Raw genomic sequence first — 20310 nt, 5'->3', positions numbered from 1 at the left:
TATCTCACCAGATTTGTGTCGTACAATGCATCAAACAACAAACTTACAGAGCAGAAAAAGAAAAGAAAAATCAAACAGCAGATGCTCAGCTTTAGAAAGGACATCTATAGTCTAGTAATTTGCACTCATTATTACTAATAAGCAGGTTTGCTGAAGTTCTGATTTCAGTCCGTTCAGGTTTCGGTAATGACCATGTTGGAAATCAGCTTCCTATGAAGTCACCTTGACTCTCTGATTGAGATGCAGTTTCTGATCTCTCCTCTAGACTCTAATCATCTGGGACACGAGCCTGCGGACATGCGGAGAATATCACTGCCTTATGGTGCGGCAGTAGGCCAACCCTCCCTCCGCTCCCCAAACACTGATTTCTTATAATGGCAATGACTCTCATAATCACAGAGCAGCTGAAGGCATGGAGCGGGAGGGGGTCAGATTAATTTCCTTCCATATAGCTATCAGGTGTTTACTTTTGTGTTTGCTTTTTGGGAGTCCTGGAAACTGTTACGCTGTAGATGTATTTAATAGGGATACTGATTCAGTGTAACACACTTTTTAGGGGTGAAAACCGACACTTTTGAGGGGCCACGTAAGGTGTTTGTTCTCATTTGCTCAGCTCAGGTTGGTGTCGTACAAGATTTGATTGCCCTTCAGAAGCCATTCCTACTTAGACTTAACTTTGCATGCAAACAATTTTTTTTTCATGAAATCTGTGTAAGGGAAACAAATCATGATTCATACTAAAATGTATTCTAAATTCATGAAAAAATGTAGGAGCAACTGAAAAATACAGTTGGGTGGCCTTTCATGAACAAATTTACACAAACATGTACACATTAATTAACATTAAGGACACAGGCAGTAGAAGGTATATTAGACTGCTGTCACTTTAAGACCTATCGCATGGATCCAATATAGCGATACACATCTGATTCTTCAAACAGTTTACGTTCACTCAAGACATAAACAACTTTATTTACATGAATACTTGGACAAATCAGACATTTTGACAATTTTCTGTGTATTTGTCTGATGAGACACGTAACAGAACTCTATCCAGTACTTGTATGCTGTCTAAGATGTGCTTTCAGTGTGCACACTTTGGACTGAATTGAGTTCTCTTTGGTGTCATCACACTTTTTTGTCTAATTTATCCACTCTTTTTTCCAGTACCTGACAGTTTTGAACGTTTTATGACTTGCAGCAAGTGTATGCTAACTTATGAGCCATCATTATATCAGTACCTTATCATTTGTAATACAGTATCACAATGGGTCTCATTTGCTAACTTTGCGTACAAATAAATTTGTGAGTGAAATCCATGAAAATAAAAACTTCACAAGTTTCACTTGTGACTGTACTAATAGAGCAAGATAATTTCATTTATTTGTCCTCTTTCATGGACGACAAGTACTTTCTTCAGAGTAAATGTGTTTAAATTCCTTATATTCTTTAACCTTAAACAAAAGAGTTTTGAATCTCGCTGGCTCTCTCACGAGAAGTGAATCACACTTCCTCTGTGTTGTGATTGGCTGTTCACCACTGATGTCACACATTCATGAGCACGTGCTCCACAAACTCAGGATCAAAGCCTGAGTTGACAAAGAAAGTTGATGATCAGCATCATGGTACCAATAAAGCCCGATTGGAGTGGTTTGGTTTTGTCAACTTGAAACTAATCCTGTAACACTGAATTTGTTCATCTACCATCATAGTGCAGGCCCCAGGTTAATCAGTTAGCAGTTTATCTAAGATAGGAATGGTACATAAATTGTTTAAAAAGTACATTTATACACACTCAGAACTTTAAGGTACAAAAGCAAGGCAGTAGTTTTTTAAAAGTTACAAATATGTACATTTAGGTAATATTATACACCCTTTTGGGGTAAATGGTACAAAGGTTTACCTATTGAAAGGATGCAGTGCCAGTAAAAGCTTTTGTACCTGTTTTTCTGTGTAAACTGAAGTATTTGGCTAGTAAATATAGTAGGCTAATCCAAGTTTAATTTCACCATTCTATACAGTATAGTCAGTCATTTAACATGTGTATCATTTAGAAGACATTGTCAAATAGTTCTGATGACATAAATCATAAGATTGGTAATCAGACATCAAATTGATTTAAAAGAAAAGTTCTATCAGCCAATAGGAATTGCTTTGGGGTCCAACATGTCATGTGCAATGTGATTTAAAGGTGCCATAGAATGCATTGATATAATATTTTAAATTGTTCTCTGATATCTACATAGAAGGTATGTGGCTTAGGTAAGGGCAAAAATTTTCCAGAAACGATTTTATATGTGCATTTACAACCCTAGGATTTCTCCCTAGAATGAAATGGTCTGTTATTGGCTTATTTGGAAGGGTCATGAATAATAATTTTGAGCTCTGCTCTGATTGGCTGTTTCACAGTGCGGCTCATTTCAGTAGCTCACAGGAAGAAAACACAGGGAGGAAAATATATATCTCAATACTTTCTCTTTTTTGTCAGGTAATTATACTGTATATAAAATGCGGGCATCAGGGAGCCGCTATTAATATGCGGGGCACTGAAACTGCTTTCAAATGCACGCAATCGATTTTTACTTTCACTTTCGCTTTCGAGATTCGCAATCTCACGAACTCCGTTTATACTATGGAGCGACAGTACTTACCACACATTATACAAGATCAGATGCTTGTCAGTGGTGCTCAGGATCTGTAAATCATTCGCCATCATCCTCAGTCACTTACTCTATTTATGTGGTAAGTGAAATCTTATGTACTGTAATGTAACAGGCTACCGCTAGCAAGGAGCTAAGCACGTCCCTTTAGTGGCTCGCGCGGGAGGTGGTGTGTGGCCAAGTATGGTGACCCATACTCAGAATTTGTGCTCTGCATTTAACCCATCCAAGAGCACACACATCCAAGTGAACACACACCTGGTGCAGTGGGCAGCCAATGCTGCGGCGCCCGGGGAGCAGTTGGGGGTTCGGTGCCTTGATCAAGGGTCTCACCTCAGTCGTGGTATTGAAGGTGGAGAGAGTGTTGGTTATTCACTCCCCCCACCTACAATTCCTGCCGGAGCCGAGACTCGAACCCACAACGCTCTATCCATTAGGCCTTCTATCCATTATCTGCCATTTTCACTGTTGTTCTCGCTTGTTTCTTCACAGTACCTGCAGAACTTCTGATGGTTCGGCTGGCGGCTGGTCTAGAACATGGCGTGTTTATATAAATGTTGGGGGCGTAACTATTAGTGATCCCGACTGTTCCATCACAGTCGGTGTTATGTTCTGATTCGCCTATTTTTCAGTGGTCTTTTTTATTCACGAGATTTACATAAGAAGGAGGAAACAATGGTGTTTGAGGCTCACGGCATGTCATTTCCATGTAAAGAACTCTTATTATTCAACTATGCCAAGGTAAATACAGTTCCCTATCAGTCAGTCACGTTCGACGTAACGTCAGTGTGACTGACTAATGGGAACTCGCTCGAGAGCCCAATCATCTTCGAGTGTTAACAAAACAAGCCAATGACAGTTGGCGTGCGTGTTTCGCCACGCGCACCCCGCCCCGCAGTGCGGGTATAAAAGGAGAGAGCGTGCAAACGCACATCAGCTTTTCGCTTCGGAGCCGAGCCTTTCAGCGAATCTCCGAGAGTGTGCTACAAGACAGCATTTGACGAGTGTTGGTGTTACGGCGCGTCAGCGGAGGTTGCGGTCCAGTGCTGCTGCTTCATCTCGGCGTGCTGCAGCTCTCATTCTGCGGTCGCGCTGCGACCTCTCCTGGGCGCTTCAACACTTTTTTTTTCTGAAAGAGAATTTCTTTTCAAAAAAGAGCAAATTCTAAAAGAGCTCCACGAGCGATGGGCGTCTTTTTAAAGATGGCTTCCCGCTCGTGTGTTTCTGGATGTGGCCGTTTCCTGGCTTCATCTGATGGTCACGATCGCTGTGTCTCGTGCTTGGGCTTTCAGCACGCTGAGGCAGCGCTCGTGGATGACTCATGTTCTCTGTGTGGGAACATGACCATCGCGATGCTGCGCTCCAGATACCTCCTCGTCAAGCGGGGGGGTATCCCCCTTGCCATGCCCCGTTCTAGTTCCTCCGGTTCTCGGAGGGCTACTTCGGATCATGGTCAGGGTGACTTGAGGATCACAGTGAGAGCTTCCCCGTCGAGTGCGTCTCCGCGGGCCTCTCACTCCTCTAGCACATCGCACCGTCTGGGGTTTCCGGACGAGTTTGTGGAGTCCTCGGACAGGGCGGGGCCCAGCATCTCGTTCGGAGCTCCAGCAGATGACAGGATGTCGGTCACTGCATCGGGGGATGAGCTAGGTTCTGGAGATGATGATTCGGCTGCGCTGCCTCCATCAGGAAGAGTGGCGTTGACCGAGTCAGATCCAGAACTGACTGCTATGCTTTCCCGGGCCGCTGAGAGCATCGGGCTGCACTGGAGGCCTCCTCCTTCTCCCGAACGCTCAAGGCTGGACGATTGGTTCCTGGGGGCGCAGGCCGATCGCAGGCAACCGCCTCCGGTTCCATTCTTCCCGGAAGTGCATGAGGAGGTGACTAGGTCTTGGAGGGCACCTTTTTCTGCCCGAAACAGACCTAGTGCCTCCTCCGTCCTCACCACCCTCGACGGTGGAGCGGCCCAAGGGTATGTGGAGATCCCCCCAGTTGAGCGCGCCATTGCAATGCAGCTCTGCCCGCAGGGCGCTGCCGCCTGGAGGGGTAATCCACGCCTTCCGTCCAGGGCCTGTAAATTCTCGTCCGCTCTGACGGCCAAGGCTTACAGTGCTGCTGGACAGGCCGCTTCCGCCCTGCACGCCATGGCCCTCCTGCAAGTCCACCAGGCCAAGGCGTTAAAGCAGTTGCACGAGGGTGGTGCTGACCCAGCCGGATTGCAGGAACTGCGCACAGCGACGGACCTTGCCCTACGGGCGACGAAAGTCACGGCGCGGGCCCTGGGTCAGACGATGTCCACGTTGGTGGTCCAGGAGCGCCACTTATGGCTGACCTTGGCGGATATGAGGGAGTCTGACAAACACCGTTTCTTAGACGCCCCGATCTCCCAGGCCGGCCTATTCGGCGAAGCGGTGGAGGGCTTTGCCCAACAGTTCTCCGCCGCACAGCAGCAGACAGAGGCGTTTCGACACATCCTGCCCCGGCGGTCCGCTGCTGTCTCCACCCCACCGCCGGCTGCAGCCCCTCCGTCTGCTCGTCGCCGAGGGCGCCCTCCTGCGGCCTCCACCTCCACTCCAGCTCGGCCCCAGCAGCAGCCTTCACAACGGCCGCAGCGTGGAGCTGGCCGCAGGAAAGCGGCGCAGCCCGTCTCTGCCCCTGCCAAATCTGCGAAGCGCCAGGGCAAGCGGCGGCCCTGAGACGGGCGACCCGGAGTCTCTGGATCCTGCTCTTCAGGAGATGGTGACTGCACCACTCCTTCCCCCGGAGGAGGGCCGGGTGGAGAATCTTTTGTTCCCTTTTTATTCTGTTCCGCCACTGGCTCTCCAGCCAGTGGTACCCAAAACCTCAAAAAAAGAGCAGTTTCCTTTTTCTCCGGGTCCCAAGAGGGCGAGGATGGCAGTGCACGAGACCCCGTCTCCACACTCCCGTCCCCCTCTCCTTTCGCCTATGAGCAGCAGGGTCCGGTCCGAGGACGCGATGCCTTCTCCCGCGCCCCCTGCTCAGCCTTGGAGCCAGGTAAGTGTCGCACTGCACACTCAGACCCCACTTCGGAACGCACTGCCTTCCGAGGCGGGCCCCTGTGCTCCACTTCGCTGCCCCGCCGCGGGTACGTCCGTGGCTCCCTTGGTCCCGCTTGTACGGTTTCTGGGGGCCTGGCTAGCGCTCCCCAGGCCGTCTCGCTGGCTCATGAGAACCATCAGACTTGGCTACGCGATTCAGTTCGCCCGGCGTCCCCCCAAGTTCAGGGGCGTTCGGTTCACCTCGGTGTTGAGCAAGGATGCCCCTCTCTTGCGTGCGGAAGTCGCGGTCCTGCTGGCGAAGGACGCGATAGAGCCGGTCCCTCCAGCCGAGATGAAGTCGGGGTTTTACAGCCCGTACTTCATTGTACCCAAGAAAGGCGGTGGGTTACGACCAATCTTGGACCTGCGCGTCCTGAACCGGGCCCTTCACAAGCTCCCGTTCAGGATGTTGACGCAAAGATGCATTTTTCAATGCATCCGTCCCTTCGATTGGTTCGCAGCGATCGACCTGAAGGACGCGTACTTTCATGTCTCAATCCTGCCTCGACACAGACCGTTTCTCCGCTTTGCGTTCGAAGGACGAGCATATCAGTACAAAGTCCTCCCCTTCGGGCTATCCCTGTCGCCTCGTGTCTTCACCAAGGTCGTGGAGGCAGCCCTTGTTCCATTAAGGGAAGCAGGCATTCGCGTTCTCAACTACCTCGACGACTGGCTCATACTGGCCCAGTCTCGAGCACTGTTGTGCGATCACAGGGACACGGTGCTTGGCCACCTCAGCCGGATGGGGCTTCGGGTCAACTGGGAAAAGAGCAAACTCTCCCCTGTGCAGAGGATCTCTTTTCTCGGTATGGAGTTGGACTCGGTCAACCTCACAGCACGTCTCTCAGTAGAGCGTGCTCAGTCGATGCTGAACTGCCTGGAGTCTTTCCAGCGCAAGACAGCGGCTCCACTGAAACACTTTCAGAGGCTCCTGGGGCATATGGCATCCGCAGCCGCTGTCACGCCGCTCGGGTTGCTTCATATGAGACCGCTTCAGCATTGGCTTCACGACCGGGTCCCGAGATGGGCATGGCGACGCGGCACTTACCGGGTCTCAGTTACCCCGTCCTGCCGTCAGACCTTCGGCCCGTGGTCGGATCTTGCTTTTCTTCGGGCAGGAGTTCCCCTAGTGCAAGTATCCAGGCACATTGTTGTCTCAACAGATGCCTCTGCCATGGGCTGGGGAGCCATGTGCAACGGGCATGCAGCTGCAGGGCTCTGGACAGGGTCCCGGTTGCAGTGGCATGTCAATTGCCTCGAGTTGCTAGCAGTATGGCTTGCGCTGCGCCGCTTCAAAGGGCTGCTACACGACAAGCATGTACTGGTCCGTACGGACAACACTGCGACCGTTGCGTACATCAACCACCAGGGTGGTCTACGCTCCCGTCGCCTGTCGCAACTCGCTCGCCATCTTCTCCTTTGGAGTCAGAAGCATCTGAGGTCGCTTCGCGCCGTTCATATCCCTGGCGAGCTCAATCGTGCAGCCGACGAGCTCTCACGTCAGCCCGCCCTTCCGGGAGAATGGCGACTCCACCCCGAGGTAGTCCAGCTGATTTGGAGACACTTCGGGGACGCTCAGGTAGACCTGTTTGCCTCCCCGGACACGTCCCACTGCCAAATGTTTTACTCCCTGTCCGAGGGTACCCTCGGCACGGACGCGCTGGCACACAGCTGGCCTCGGGGCCTACGCAAATATGCGTTTCCCCCAGTGAGCCTTCTCGCGCAGACCCTGTGCAAAGTCAGGGAGGACGAGGAGCAGGTCCTCTTGGTGGCGCCGTACTGGCCCAGTCGGACTTGGTTCCCAGAACTCATGCTCCTCGCGACAGCCCCTCCTTGGCAAATTCCTCTGAGGAGGGATCTCCTTTCTCAGAGAGGGGGCACCCTCTGGCACCCGCGTCCAGACTTGTGGAATCTCCACGTATGGTCCTTGGACGGGACGCGGAGGTTCTAGGTGGGCTACCTCCATCGGTAGTAAACACAATCACTTCAGCTAGAGCCCCGTCTACAAGACACGCTTACAGGCTGAAGTGGAACCTGTTCGTCGATTGGTGTTCTTCCCGCCGGGAAGACCCCCGGGGATGCCCGATCGCGGTCGTGCTTTCTTTCCTGCAAGATGGGTTGGAGCGAAGGCTGTCTCCCTCCACCCTCAAAGTGTATGTCGCCGCTATTGCCGCACATCACGATGCAGTAGACGGTAAGTCTGTAGGGAAGCACGACTTGGTCGTCAGGTTCCTCAGAGGGGCGAGGAGGTTAAATCCTCCGCGCCCTCATCTGGTACCCTCTTGGGATCTCCCCTTGGTCCTGTTGGCCTTGAGGGAGGAGCCCTTTGAGCCTCTGCAGTTAGTAGAGCTTAAGTTTCTGTCGTTGAAGACAGCGCTCCTCACTGCATTGGCCTCGGTCAAGAGGGTAGGGGACCTGCAGGCATTTTCGGTCGACGATTCGTGCCTAGAATTCGGGCCGGATGACTCTCACGTTGTCCTGAGACCCCGGCCTGGTTACGTGCCCAAAGTTCCCACCACACCCTTCAGGGATCAGGTGGTGAACTTGCAAGCGCTGCCCCGGGAGGAGGCAGACCCAGCCATTGCTCTGCTTTGTCCCGTCCGCGCTTTGCGCACTTACGTGGACCGCACGCAGAGCTTCAGGACCTCAGACCAGCTCTTCGTCTGCTTCGGGGGACAGCAGAAGGGGAAGGCTGTCTCCAAACAAAGACTTGCCCACTGGATAGTCGAGGCTATAGTCTTGGCCTATCAGGCCCGGCGCTTACCATGCCCCCTCGGTGTGAGAGCACACTCTACAAGAGCCATTGCTTCCTCTTGGGCGTTGGCGCGGGGCGCCTCGATAGCAGACATTTGTAGAGCTGCCGGCTGGGCGGCACCTAACACGTTTGCGAGATTTTATAATCTCCGTGTAGAGCCCGTGTCCTCCCGTGTACTTGGCTCAGACGGCCAGTAGCACTGGGACACTGCTCGGTGTCAATCCCGCTTGCTGCGCCATTCCCCTCTACGGACCGGATACGTGCGCTTTGTTGCTTCTCAGTTCAGTTCCCCATGGCGAACCCTGTTGAAGTTCCTCCCGCACCCTCGGCAGTCAGGCGTGGCGGAACGCCAGACGCCAGGTCCAGCACTCGTGTGTTTGCCCAAGGTCAGCCCTTGTGCTGGGCTAGGTGCCCGTGTGTAGTGATTCCCCTTCGGGTGGTCCCACATGTGTATTCTTCCACGGTACGGTTCCCCTCACGGTGAGCCCGTGTCTTTCCCTGGCAGAGACCTTCTGCCGTCTCTGCTGTGTTGTTATCTCACCCCAGGATGGCTGAGTCTACCTCAGAGACTTCCATATGTAGTACTGCCCTTGGTCAGTCCATATGTGTAATTGCCACGTGGTACCTCCTTACGCAGGATGTGGCTTCCGTAGCGTTCCTCTACTTGTGGTACGCTTTCCCAGTGTTATCCATAACCACTGTACGGAACAGCAGTGGCTGTCATCTCTGCCTAAGCCCTGTCCTATCTTCCACCCCAACTGGTGTGGGGGGACTTGCCGGCTTCCGCAGGGCACTGGAGGGGGTCAGCAATAGTGGCGTTTTCCAAGGGATCCCATTAGTCAGTCACACTGACGTTACGTCGAACGTGACTGACTGATAGGGAACGTCTCGGTTACGTATGTAACCCTCGTTCCCTGAAGGAGGGAACGGAGACGTAACGTCCCGTCGCCATAGTTGCTGTACCACCGCTGTACGGCCGGGGCACACAGTCTCGGCTCCTCAGCGAAAAACTGATGTGCGTTTGCACGCGCTCTCCTTTTATACCCGCACTGCGGGGCGGGGTGCGCGTGGCGAAACACGCACGCCAACTGTCATTGGCTTGTTTTGTTAACACTCGAAGATGATTGGGCTCTCGAGCGAGTTCCCATTAGTCAGTCACACTGACGTTACGTCTCCGTTCCCTCCTTCAGGGAACGAGGGTTACATACGTAACCGAGACGTTTTCCATTCTATGGCACCCTTAAGCAATGTAATGCTATTTATAAACTTATATAATAATATAAAATATTTAAGTAAACATGTACTACAATATGCAATTTTCCCACTATGCTCGCTCTTAACACGTATTATGCTGCATTTAAGTGTAAAATCATTCATTTTCATTCATACCGATGGCAGTCAAGGATAAAGGATGGATTAGTAAGCCAGTAACCTTTTTAAATATGACTCTGTTACGGTGCTGTCTGTGCATTGATTTATGTTAATTTCGTTTAATGTTCGAAAATAAAAATGGGTCTTTTCTCTCCAAAAAAAAAGATGTGCTTGACACTGACCGAATATGAGCGCATTTGTATTCATATCATATTTCTGTGCTTGTTAAAGTGGTTCGTGAGAGAAACTTTAAAAAGGCTTAAAACTTTAAAGCCAAATGCCAGAGGTTAAACTGGCTCATTGTGATCTTGCATGACAATGAATTCATTCACGAACAGCCAAGTTTGATGGTACCACTTTACGTGAAGATTAGATTTGTTAACTTTAGTTAATACATTAGGTATCGTGAACCTATGATGAACCCTTACAGCATTTATTAATATTGGTTCATGTTCATTTGTACATGCCTTGCTATTCGAAAGTTTCGTCAGTGGGATTTTTTTATTTATTTTTGTTTCTGAAAGATCATTTATGCTCACCAAGGCAAAGGCTATTGGTGTTTTACTGTATTTGTAATTAAATACTGCAAATGCATGCAGTTTTAAATCACAAATATAGTAAAACAGTAATATACAGGTTTAATTAACTGTGATTAGATTGACTCCACTCTAGTGTCACATCATCCTTCAGAAATCATTATAATGTAATGAAAAGGTGCTGGTGCAATGATATCAATGTTGGAAACAGTTGTGCTGCTTATTTTGTACTTTATTTTACTTATCCCAGGATTCTTTGATATCCTGAACACTTTCTTTTTTTAAATATAATTATTGTGTATTATTATCAATATCGTTACTGTCACTTTTGATCAATTTATTACATTCTTGCCGTAAAAGTATTACAAAAATACTGACAGCACATTTTTGACAATGAACAACATTAGGTTTATAAATTAGCATTAAAGGGCACCTATTATGCAAAATTCACTGCTGAATGACACTGCCGTATTAGCAGATACCCCGTCCTGAGTGAGCCACACACAATCCGCCATGTTTATCTTCACGCTAGAGCATTTAAAAACAGCATTCATGTAAGAAACGTCTTCTTATTGAAGCTATAGACTATTCAGTCCAGAGCAGCGAGTGATTTTCTGCTTTTATTTTATTGTTTGAATCATACTAACAGCGTATGCTGCTGTCACTTAATACACAGATCTAATATGAACATGCAATTTATTTTCTAGATGTTTACCTTCACAGACATGTTTTTGTAACCCGCTTGTGTGTTTTTAACATGAACGTGTGTATATGACTGTTTAAGCTCAATTCGACATGAAAGAGAACTTGGTTTAGTGCTCACATGTCATGTGATAGCCGCTTTCTGTGTGCTTACTTCAGAAGTGTGCGCTCAGAAACCGGATACTGGAAGTTTAAACTGATATGGCTTTAAAATGCATGACTTCAGCGCGATATACATTATAATCGAAATCAAACAGATGTTTTTGGCAGAGATCTGAGATACGAGCTGTAAAGGCACAGCCCTATTCTGGAAAAGGTGGCAGGAGCTCATTTGCATTTAAAGAGACATGCACAAAAACAGTGTGTTTCTGCTTCCACTCAAAATAGGCATTTTCATGATGTAATAAATGATCTGTGGGGTATTTTGATCTGAAACTTCACAGACACATTTTGGGGACACCTGAGACTTACATCTTGTAAAACGTGGCATAATAGGTGCCCTTTAATCTGGTTTAATAAATGCAGTTTAAAAAAATAAATAAATACCTAATGCAGTAACAAATGAACCCTTTTTGTAAAGTGTTAAAAGTTTATCAAATGATGAATCATCATGTATCATTTCTTGTCAAGTGCACTTAATTGATGAATGAATCAGATTTAATTCTACTCTGCTGCTGATTGGCTGTGGTTAAAGCACACCATTCATTTCTTTGAAGCATGTAGGATGTTGCTTTTGAGTTTCTGTGAAGATTTGACTGATCTGCAATTATTTTGTTCTACTTCAACATTTAGTATATATTTAGTTTGTGATTCATTTTGTTCTACTTTTGTTCATTGTGATTTCCAGTGGTTGTGATAAACAGAGAGTTTTGAGAGTGGCCTTTAGCATGCTGACAGCATGCTCCGCTTTAGTGTACTAACAGTAAGTGCTAGACTGACAGCACAGTGAAACCCTCTCGTGGTCTATTGTGTCTGTGAATTCCTCCCTTTCAGCATTACAGTTGTCAAAGCTTTGCCGTATGTAACTAATCCACAAATTTACACAGATAATTTAGCGACACTTACTGTTAGACTTCAAATTTCTTGCCTGCTGTGAGCAATGAATCTGTTATTATGGATAATCTGTAGGTCAGTGTTTTTGAAAAGACTTATGACAGTTTTGTGTAATTCTAGGTTTTATTCATTTAGTCTGTGTATTATTTGCTAAAAAAATACCCTCAGTTACCCTATTGATGAGCTGTGCTTATAGTGTCCATATGCAGGTTTAAAAGTTTGGGGTCAGTAGGATTTTAACAATATTTCTTTTTAAAGAAATGTACATTATTCATTTAGCAGATGCTTTTTTCCAATGTGACTTACAAATGAGGACAATGGAAGCAATCAAAATCAACAAAAGAGCAAAGATATGCAAGTGCTATGACAAGTCTCGGTTAGCCTAACGCAGTATACGTAGCAAGGTTTTTATTTATTTATTAATTTTTTTTGGAATAGAAAAAGAATAGAGCAAGCTAGTGTTAGAGGCCATGTTTGCTTTTTGTTAATTGTATAATAAAAAGTATACAAGCAGTAAATGAATAGAATGCAAGTCTAAAAGGGGCAAGTTTTTTTTAAGAATAGAATTAGAATAGAGAGTGCTAGAGTTAGGTCAAATAATAATAACAATGTTTGTTGAGTAGCAAATAGATCAGCAATCAGGATCATTTGACACTGAAGACTGGAGTAATGATGCTGAAAATTCAGCATTGGTCATAAATAAATTACATTTTATAATGTATTAAAGTCAGAATCAGAATGAGCTTTATTGCCAGGTATGTTTGCACATACGAGGAATTGTTTTAGTGACAGTAGCTCCAGAGTGCGACAGAATGACAGCAACAGGACAGGACACAGAAAATAAAAAAATAATGTACAAATATACAAAATGGACAATATGCAAAATAGCACAAACGTAATATACAAAATAGACAATTCAGTATGTACAGGTATGTTAGGTGCAAATTTGAAATTAAATAAGTATGTGTGTTAAATAAAAAAAAAAAAATTATGATAGTGTTGTGTGTTTCATGTTTCTTTTTAAGAGTTCAAGTGTTCATGAAATGGATTGCCTGAGGGAAGAAACTGTTCCTGTGTCTGGTCGTTCTGGTGCTCAGAGCTCTGTAGCGTCGACCAGACGGTAACAGTTCAAAGAGGGAGTATGCTGGATGTGAGGGGTCCAGAGTGATTTTACCAGCCCTTATTGAAGTGCAGAGGATGGATTCAATGATGGCAGAGTAGAACTGTTTCAGTAAGTCCTGTGGCAGGTTGAACTTCCTCAGCTGGTGAAGGAAGTACAACCTCTGCTGGACCGTTTTCACAATAGAGTCAGTGTGAATGTCCCACTTCAGGTCCTGAGAAATTGTGGTTCCCAGGAATCTGAATGACTCCACTGCAGTCACGGCGCTGTTCATGATGGTGAGTGGAGGGAGAGCAGGGGGTTTCTCCTGAAGTCCATGATCATCTCCACAGTTTTGAGAGTGTTGAGCTCCAGGTTGTTAAGACCTGTGCCCCTATTATGCCATTTTTAACGTTGCTAATATTGTTTCATGAGTCTCCTAAAACAGGTTTACATGCATTCAAGGTCAAAAATCACTTTAGTTTTCTCAAAAAATAGCTAATTTCTAAATTATTCCTAAACGACTCATGCGAGGGTAGTTCAAAGAATCAGTCTCTCTAAACCCTTCCTTCCCTCGCTGCTGTGATTGGTCAGATGGCGCAGTCCTTTGTGATTGGTCTACTGCGTACAGCGTGAATGACAGCCCAATGGGCGGACATTATGCAAATGTGAGAAATGAGAAATGGCCATTTTAAAATATATTAAAATGGAAAGCATTAGTTTTAAATTGTAATAGTTTCATAACATTACAGTTTTTACTATATTTTGATCACAGAAATAAATTCGATTTTAAAATGTATTCAAATTGAAACGGTTGTTTTAAATAACAATATTTCACAATATGATTTTATTCTGTATTTTATCACACAGTAAATTACATTTTAAATATATTAAAATAGAAAACATTATTTTAAATTATAATATCTCACAACATAGGTTTCACTGCATTGTGATCACATGAAAAATTTAATTTTTAAATATAAAAAAGGTGTTTTAAATTAATATGTCACAATGTAACAGTTTATACTGTATTTTTGACCAAATTAGCTTTCTTAAAATTGAATAGTGAGTGATGATTAGTGAGAAATTGTTAAGATTAAGTAAGAAATAGGTTAGTTATTCAGTGTCCATTTCACAGGCCCAAGTCAAAAAAGCACCGACTGCATCTCTTATATGGCTTAATGGTTTTTCCCTCGTTTTTGTATCAACGACAAGAAAACTGTCCACTCACATAGTTATGTTTTAGCACACCTCTCCCTAACAATCTGCCTCAAGCAAACACCAAATTTATTCAAAAGAGTTCAGAAAATCAAAACATGTCATGGGACATTTGTTTTGAAGGTGTCTGGGACCTAAATGGACAAGCCCCAAGGGTTCTGCTTGACCATGCCAGGCCAGTCAGCTCTTCAGGCTTAAAGTTCACATTGAGGATGCAGACATGCTTTGGCTGTTCAGACTGGAACAGCTTGCCCTCTTCATCCTCGGGCACCATCCAAAAGCTTTGGCCTCTTCTTCATCCCATCAACATCTCCAGCAGTGGGCCTGAAGGGGCGTTCTGGTTCATAAGTCTCTATACTGTTGGATTCTACTAGCCATTTTTAGCTTTGTTGGTAATTGCTGCTCATTTGAAGAAAGTTGAGCTCCGCTTCATCGCACCATTACTCATGCTGCCGGAAACCACCAAGTCTTATTGAAAACGAATGAGTTCCAGTTGTTTTATCGTAGAAAATCACCCCTGTGTGTGAATGCTGTAGGCGTTTGACAGACCGCTGAGATCTTAGCTGTTTAGATTCGGCATTTAATTCTTGTAGCGACGGCATCCAACCACGGAATCTGATAAGCAGCAGGTGGCAAAGGGGATCTTAAATGCTATTGATTGTTTTGAAGAATGAGAATTAGCCATAAGGTGTTCTCTAGTGTGTTGTGAGCACTTATGTTTCAAAAGCAGATGTTAAGTCACTGTTAATGTAGAGCTCTGCGACAGAAGTATTGGTTGTTCACGAATAAACAAGTAGAACTCAAGAGTGTTTCTTTTTTAGCTTTGAAGAACCTTAAATGACATTTATTAAGTACTTTTGCCTTTGTGATGTTAAATGTCATGGACATTTTCAGCTCGTGTTTTCACATAAAGTCATGTGACCCTGTTCTTGTAAAAAAAAAAAAAAAAACTTCTACAGAATAGATTAGCATCTTTTATAACACATGAACAGGTTTAAATGGCTTTTAGTACAGCTTTTATATATAACACATGACAGTAACTACAGCACTATAAATGCACAATATAGAGTACAAATTATAAATACTCTATGGGACGGGACAACACCCCACAAACTATTTATTTAAATAAATTAATTAAAATGTGGAAAAACATAAGCGTTAAGTTCAATATGCAACATATAAACAGGTGAATCACTAAAAATGATTAAATTATTAGTAAATATTTTTTTTTTTTTTTTTTTTTGTACATTTTTAGTAATGATTAAATATTTAAGATTTCACCACAAAGAATAAGGTAAAAATAATTAACAAACAAATAAATAAATCCTATTTGATATAGGTATTGGCAGGTTTTTTAATGTTCGCATAGTGTATTAACATCCACGTAATACTAAGATGTTGTATTGATTGCAAGCTTTGTTGTGGCCTGACAGCAGTTGGTAAGATGTTGTTGTTCATGTGTGTTTTTGAAGTCAATAATATGTGTGAGTGTTTTTCCCCTAACGATGTGTTGCAGTTTTTTTCTTGTTAGCTTGTATGTGCAGAATGGCTCTGCAGAATTGATCAAGGAGGTGTTGGCTGACTCCTCACTTCCTTGATTTGTCTGGGGAAGATCATGTCTGATATGCCTTCTAGATGAGGGAGTCTGTCTTGATATGCCATTTTAAAGAACAACAGGTATAGGTGCCTAAGAATCGTAAATAGTCTGCTATGGCAGTTTATTGACTGTTGATGGAGACAGGGAGTTTGAGGTCTGTAAGTGCCTGAAGAATGAAGTGACCTCCAAAAAGTCATTCGTAGCTTAATGTTAGCACATCGGGATTGCTTTATCTACTTCTAGCTGATCTTGTGTTGTATTTTCAGGAATTGTGCTGTAGAGTTGGATATGACTGAAATCTTATATCACAGTATGAGTAATTTTATAACACAGTATCCATGTAAAATTCCAAGCTTTTATTTTCAGTAGCCATTATTCCAGTCTTCAGTCACTGTGAGATGATTCTTCAGAAATCATTCTAATATGCTGATTTGGTGCACAATAAATATTTATTATTGTTATTCATGTTGAAAACCTTGCTAAATAAAAGTATATATTTCTTGCAAAAAAAAAAAAAAAAAAAAACAACCAAAAAAACAACAACTACTAATGCCAAACATTTGAACAGTGTGTATATATGTTTAAAATATTTATTCATTATAAACTATTATGTTTAACATCAATGCAAAAAAAAACATCTTCTTCATGATATAAAACATATGAGCTAAAAAAAACATCTTAAATATGTACCGTGGTATAAATGGTTTAGGTCATAAATAGTAAAATCGACTGAAACATTTTGACTATCAGGTGGTATATATTGTTATACCATCATTCAGCCAGTGTGCTCTGCTTTGAAGTGAAGCTAGCGTATTTGTGAACAAGAAAATGTGAAGTGGGGGGAGTACAGAGCCTTGTGGCACACCTTTGTTGATGGCCAGAGGGTGGGAGGTGAACTTCATCTCCCTTGTAGAAAATCGAGCAGCTGACAGCACTTGGCTGGCTCAGTGCCCATATTTCTGTTTAAGAAGGTGGGTGATATTGAAAACAGAAGGGAAGTCAAAGAACAGGATGCATGCTTAGGTGTTTAGTGTCTCCGGGTGATGTTATGTGCGGTGTGTTAAAGATGCCGGGTCAATGGCAACCTCTATCAGTATACATGAGTGGGTGGCTGTTTTCAAATGAGAACTCAACTTTGAGATTTCAAAGACGATCCTGGGGGTAAATGTGGTTCTTCTGCCAAGCGTTGTCCAATAGGAGGCGTATATAATAATATAAAATATTAACTTAATAAATAATTCAGATGAGGCTATTGAATGCCAAATAAATTGGTTAACAGTCATTCAGATTTCTCTTGGTTTGTTTTCTTGTGTATTGGGATATACTTGTTTTGTATTTTGCCCATAGTGTCTTTATGGTATGATATATTTACTTTGGCTGATGCTCAGAGACATTACACATATTCATGTTTTTATAGGATTTTCAGCTGTGGAACTTGTTTTAATATGTGAAATACAGCATCTGTTCTGTCTATGGTTGCTAAGAAGTTTTCCTCTGCTTTGTTTTTGAAGGTATGGGCTGTTTGAGAAGCAGCTCACACTCCTTGAGGAGGCCGAAGGAGGCTTTGATCAGTTCACACGCAGCTATAAGAGTTTCGGAGTACAGCGGATGCCAGACAACAGCCTCTTCTTTAAGGAGTGGGCCCCGGCCGCTGAGGCTCTGTTCCTCACTGGAGACTTCAGTACGTCTTTTCTCATTCTAAGGCCTTTTCCCTAAAGCCCTAGGCGCTTGCCATCTTCCCGTCGGGTAGTACTGCAGTGATTTTTGTTAGATCCCGAATCTCATTAAAATATAGCGGTAAGAATACAATATTAAGTTAACTTCAGCCAAAGCTGAAGTTAAGAAGCTAAATTTCAGCTAAATGGCGCATTTCCCATTCCACATTTAGTAAAATTAGACTGCAAAATGCAAGTTTAATCAATAATGATTATTTTAATGGTAAAAATAACAATTAATTTAATTAATTTAAATAGTAAGCCATACTGTACTATACTTAAAATGCAAGACGGTTTTATGTAAATAATAAGGTAACACATTTGATTTATTTTTTATATTTTGTGTTGACCCAATAGTGGAGCGTTATATAAAAGGTGTTGTCAAAAACTTTTCAGCTTTGTCACAATTCATAATTCATAAAGTTTTGTTATTGTACTGATATTTAGTTCCTTTGCAGAATTCATAAATCATACAAGAGTTAGTCTGCCTATTCATCTATATCTTATGTCAATTTGTAGTTGACTGTTTGTTCTCTTTGACAGATCATTTTTTCATCTTAAACCAGATGAAAGAACATTGTGTTCAGGTTAAGACAAAAAGAAGAATCCCTTCAAGGTTATCTGACTTGCCTACCAGACCAAATGCAGTCAGTCAGTCAGTCACTAGGGCCTTTCTTTTGAAATCTTTTGTTTGTCAAAAGTCTGGCATAATGATTTCTCACCAAAAAAGTGCATGAATGCAGAAGTTGAAGGCATTTGCTTGTCTTTTCTAGTCATTAGGAAGTGCAAGGTTTTTTCTTAAAGAAGTAATGAGCCAGACTTTAGAGACTGCAGGCCAAATTCTGTAGACTTTGATCACATGGCAGAACTTACATTTGCTTTTGAATAAACAAATTATTAGTTGTTAGTTATTTTATCAGAGAGAATGCAAATTAGGCAATCGATAGATAAGCATCACTATTACTGTTTCTCAGGATTTGAACAAACTCCTAACACTAATTATTCAAATTTGGCATACAGTGTGTGAAGGACATGAATTATAACTCAAATCATACAGATTGTTGAAGAGTGTAAAATTATCCTGTTGAATTTGCAGTAAAAAAAACAAACAAACAAAAAACTGGCAGCCGTGGTCAAAAATTCGCAGACATACTGGTACCTGTATATTTTACAACTTAGAATATGATGTAATATGAATATATCAATCGTGAATTACCAAATTGCCATACAATGTGATAACCAGTATAATAATACACAGGTTGTAAAATAGAAAACAATGACAAAACACGACCAGGGTAACACGATAATACAATAATGCACAAAAATTTATCACAAAGCACCCAATATACATTACGGATAACATAATTATTAAATATAATGAAATAAATAATGTGCCCTTTTACTGTTTTCAATCGTAAATTATATCGTATTTAATATTATCCATTCACAGAAACTAACAGTGTTTTACTATGAAAATAATTATAATGCTCTGTTAAACCAATTTGCAGTTTTTCACCTTATATGCTAAGGGGACTTATATTTTGTGTTATTTTTCTCTTGCTCTTTCTGTTATGATGCACTTTTTTCATCCCTCTGGTGCACCTTGTGTGGCGGTCAAAAATTGCTTTTTTTTTTTCTTCAAAGAAATGAATTTATAATTTAGTTTGATAATGTTTTTTATTTCATATTTTGAATTTTTAGGGGATTTTATGGCATTAAATTTTTTATGCAATAATTAATAACCACTTTTTGAGCATAGACCTGAACATTTCCAACTTCTATAGCTGTATAATTTTTCTGTATAATTGCTTGATTATTTTTTTCTTTATTATTAATCTGCCTTTTTCTTTATTATTAATCTAAAGTGTCTTCTTTAAAAGAGACTAAACGTCTGTTTATGAAAGATGTGCAAAAATACTATTTTCACTTTTTTTTTTTTTTTTATAAAAAATATATTTTCTAAAACATGTTTTACTCTAAAACTGTGAAAAAAAAATAAACCTGAAATGAATCAAAGCCATAAATCTAAACAAGTTCTGTTCCAAATTTGAGGTTGATATCTCAAAATGACCCGAGAGCTTAACCTACATTGTTCATTTAATTTGTAGCCTAATAAGTAAGCTGTGTTTTAGTTATTAGACGTGTTTTCACCATAAAACCTCTCAAACCTTTCTTTAGTCACCCCACCATTTTGGAAATGCTGTCAAATGATGCTATTCACTGAAGTCAGAATGAGGCCCTGTTTTCCTTTTAAAATGAAAACGATCCTCGTCTGCACTGGTGTTTTCATTGCGTTACAGAAATGATCTCCGTCTATACTACACAACCGAAAACGCATGTCACGTGACCATTCATGCAGGTACAACCATAGATATTGTGACGAGTCGGCTGCCTCCCCCCTGTCCATCATCACCACCCCGTCCCGTATTCGCCGCCCTTCACCAGGCTCCCGACGGGAGTGGGTGTGTGAGAGAGGAGGGGCGCTGAACACCTAGGGCTGGCGGCGTGTGATGAGGCGCACCTGATGTGAATAGAGCCTCATCAC

The 20310-nt window shown here is 43.2% G+C and overlaps 1 protein-coding gene across 1 annotated transcript in view; it reads left to right on the top strand.

Annotated features, from left to right (window-relative positions):
• Positions 1-20310, top strand: part of LOC306854501 (1,4-alpha-glucan-branching enzyme-like) — a 183014-nt gene that overhangs the window by 21777 nt on the left and 140927 nt on the right. The window contains exon 2 of the mRNA XM_079392593.1: positions 17562-17731. Within this exon, the coding sequence (XP_079248719.1) occupies positions 17562-17731 (170 nt within the window). The remainder of the gene's footprint in view (positions 1-17561; positions 17732-20310) is intronic.

This window comes from Barbus barbus, assembly GCF_936440315.1.
Source record: "Barbus barbus genome assembly, chromosome: 34".
NCBI lineage: Eukaryota > Metazoa > Chordata > Actinopteri > Cypriniformes > Cyprinidae > Barbus > Barbus barbus.
The sequence above is the reverse complement of the archived record's forward strand: the minus strand, read 5'-3'. Positions and strand labels throughout refer to the sequence as shown.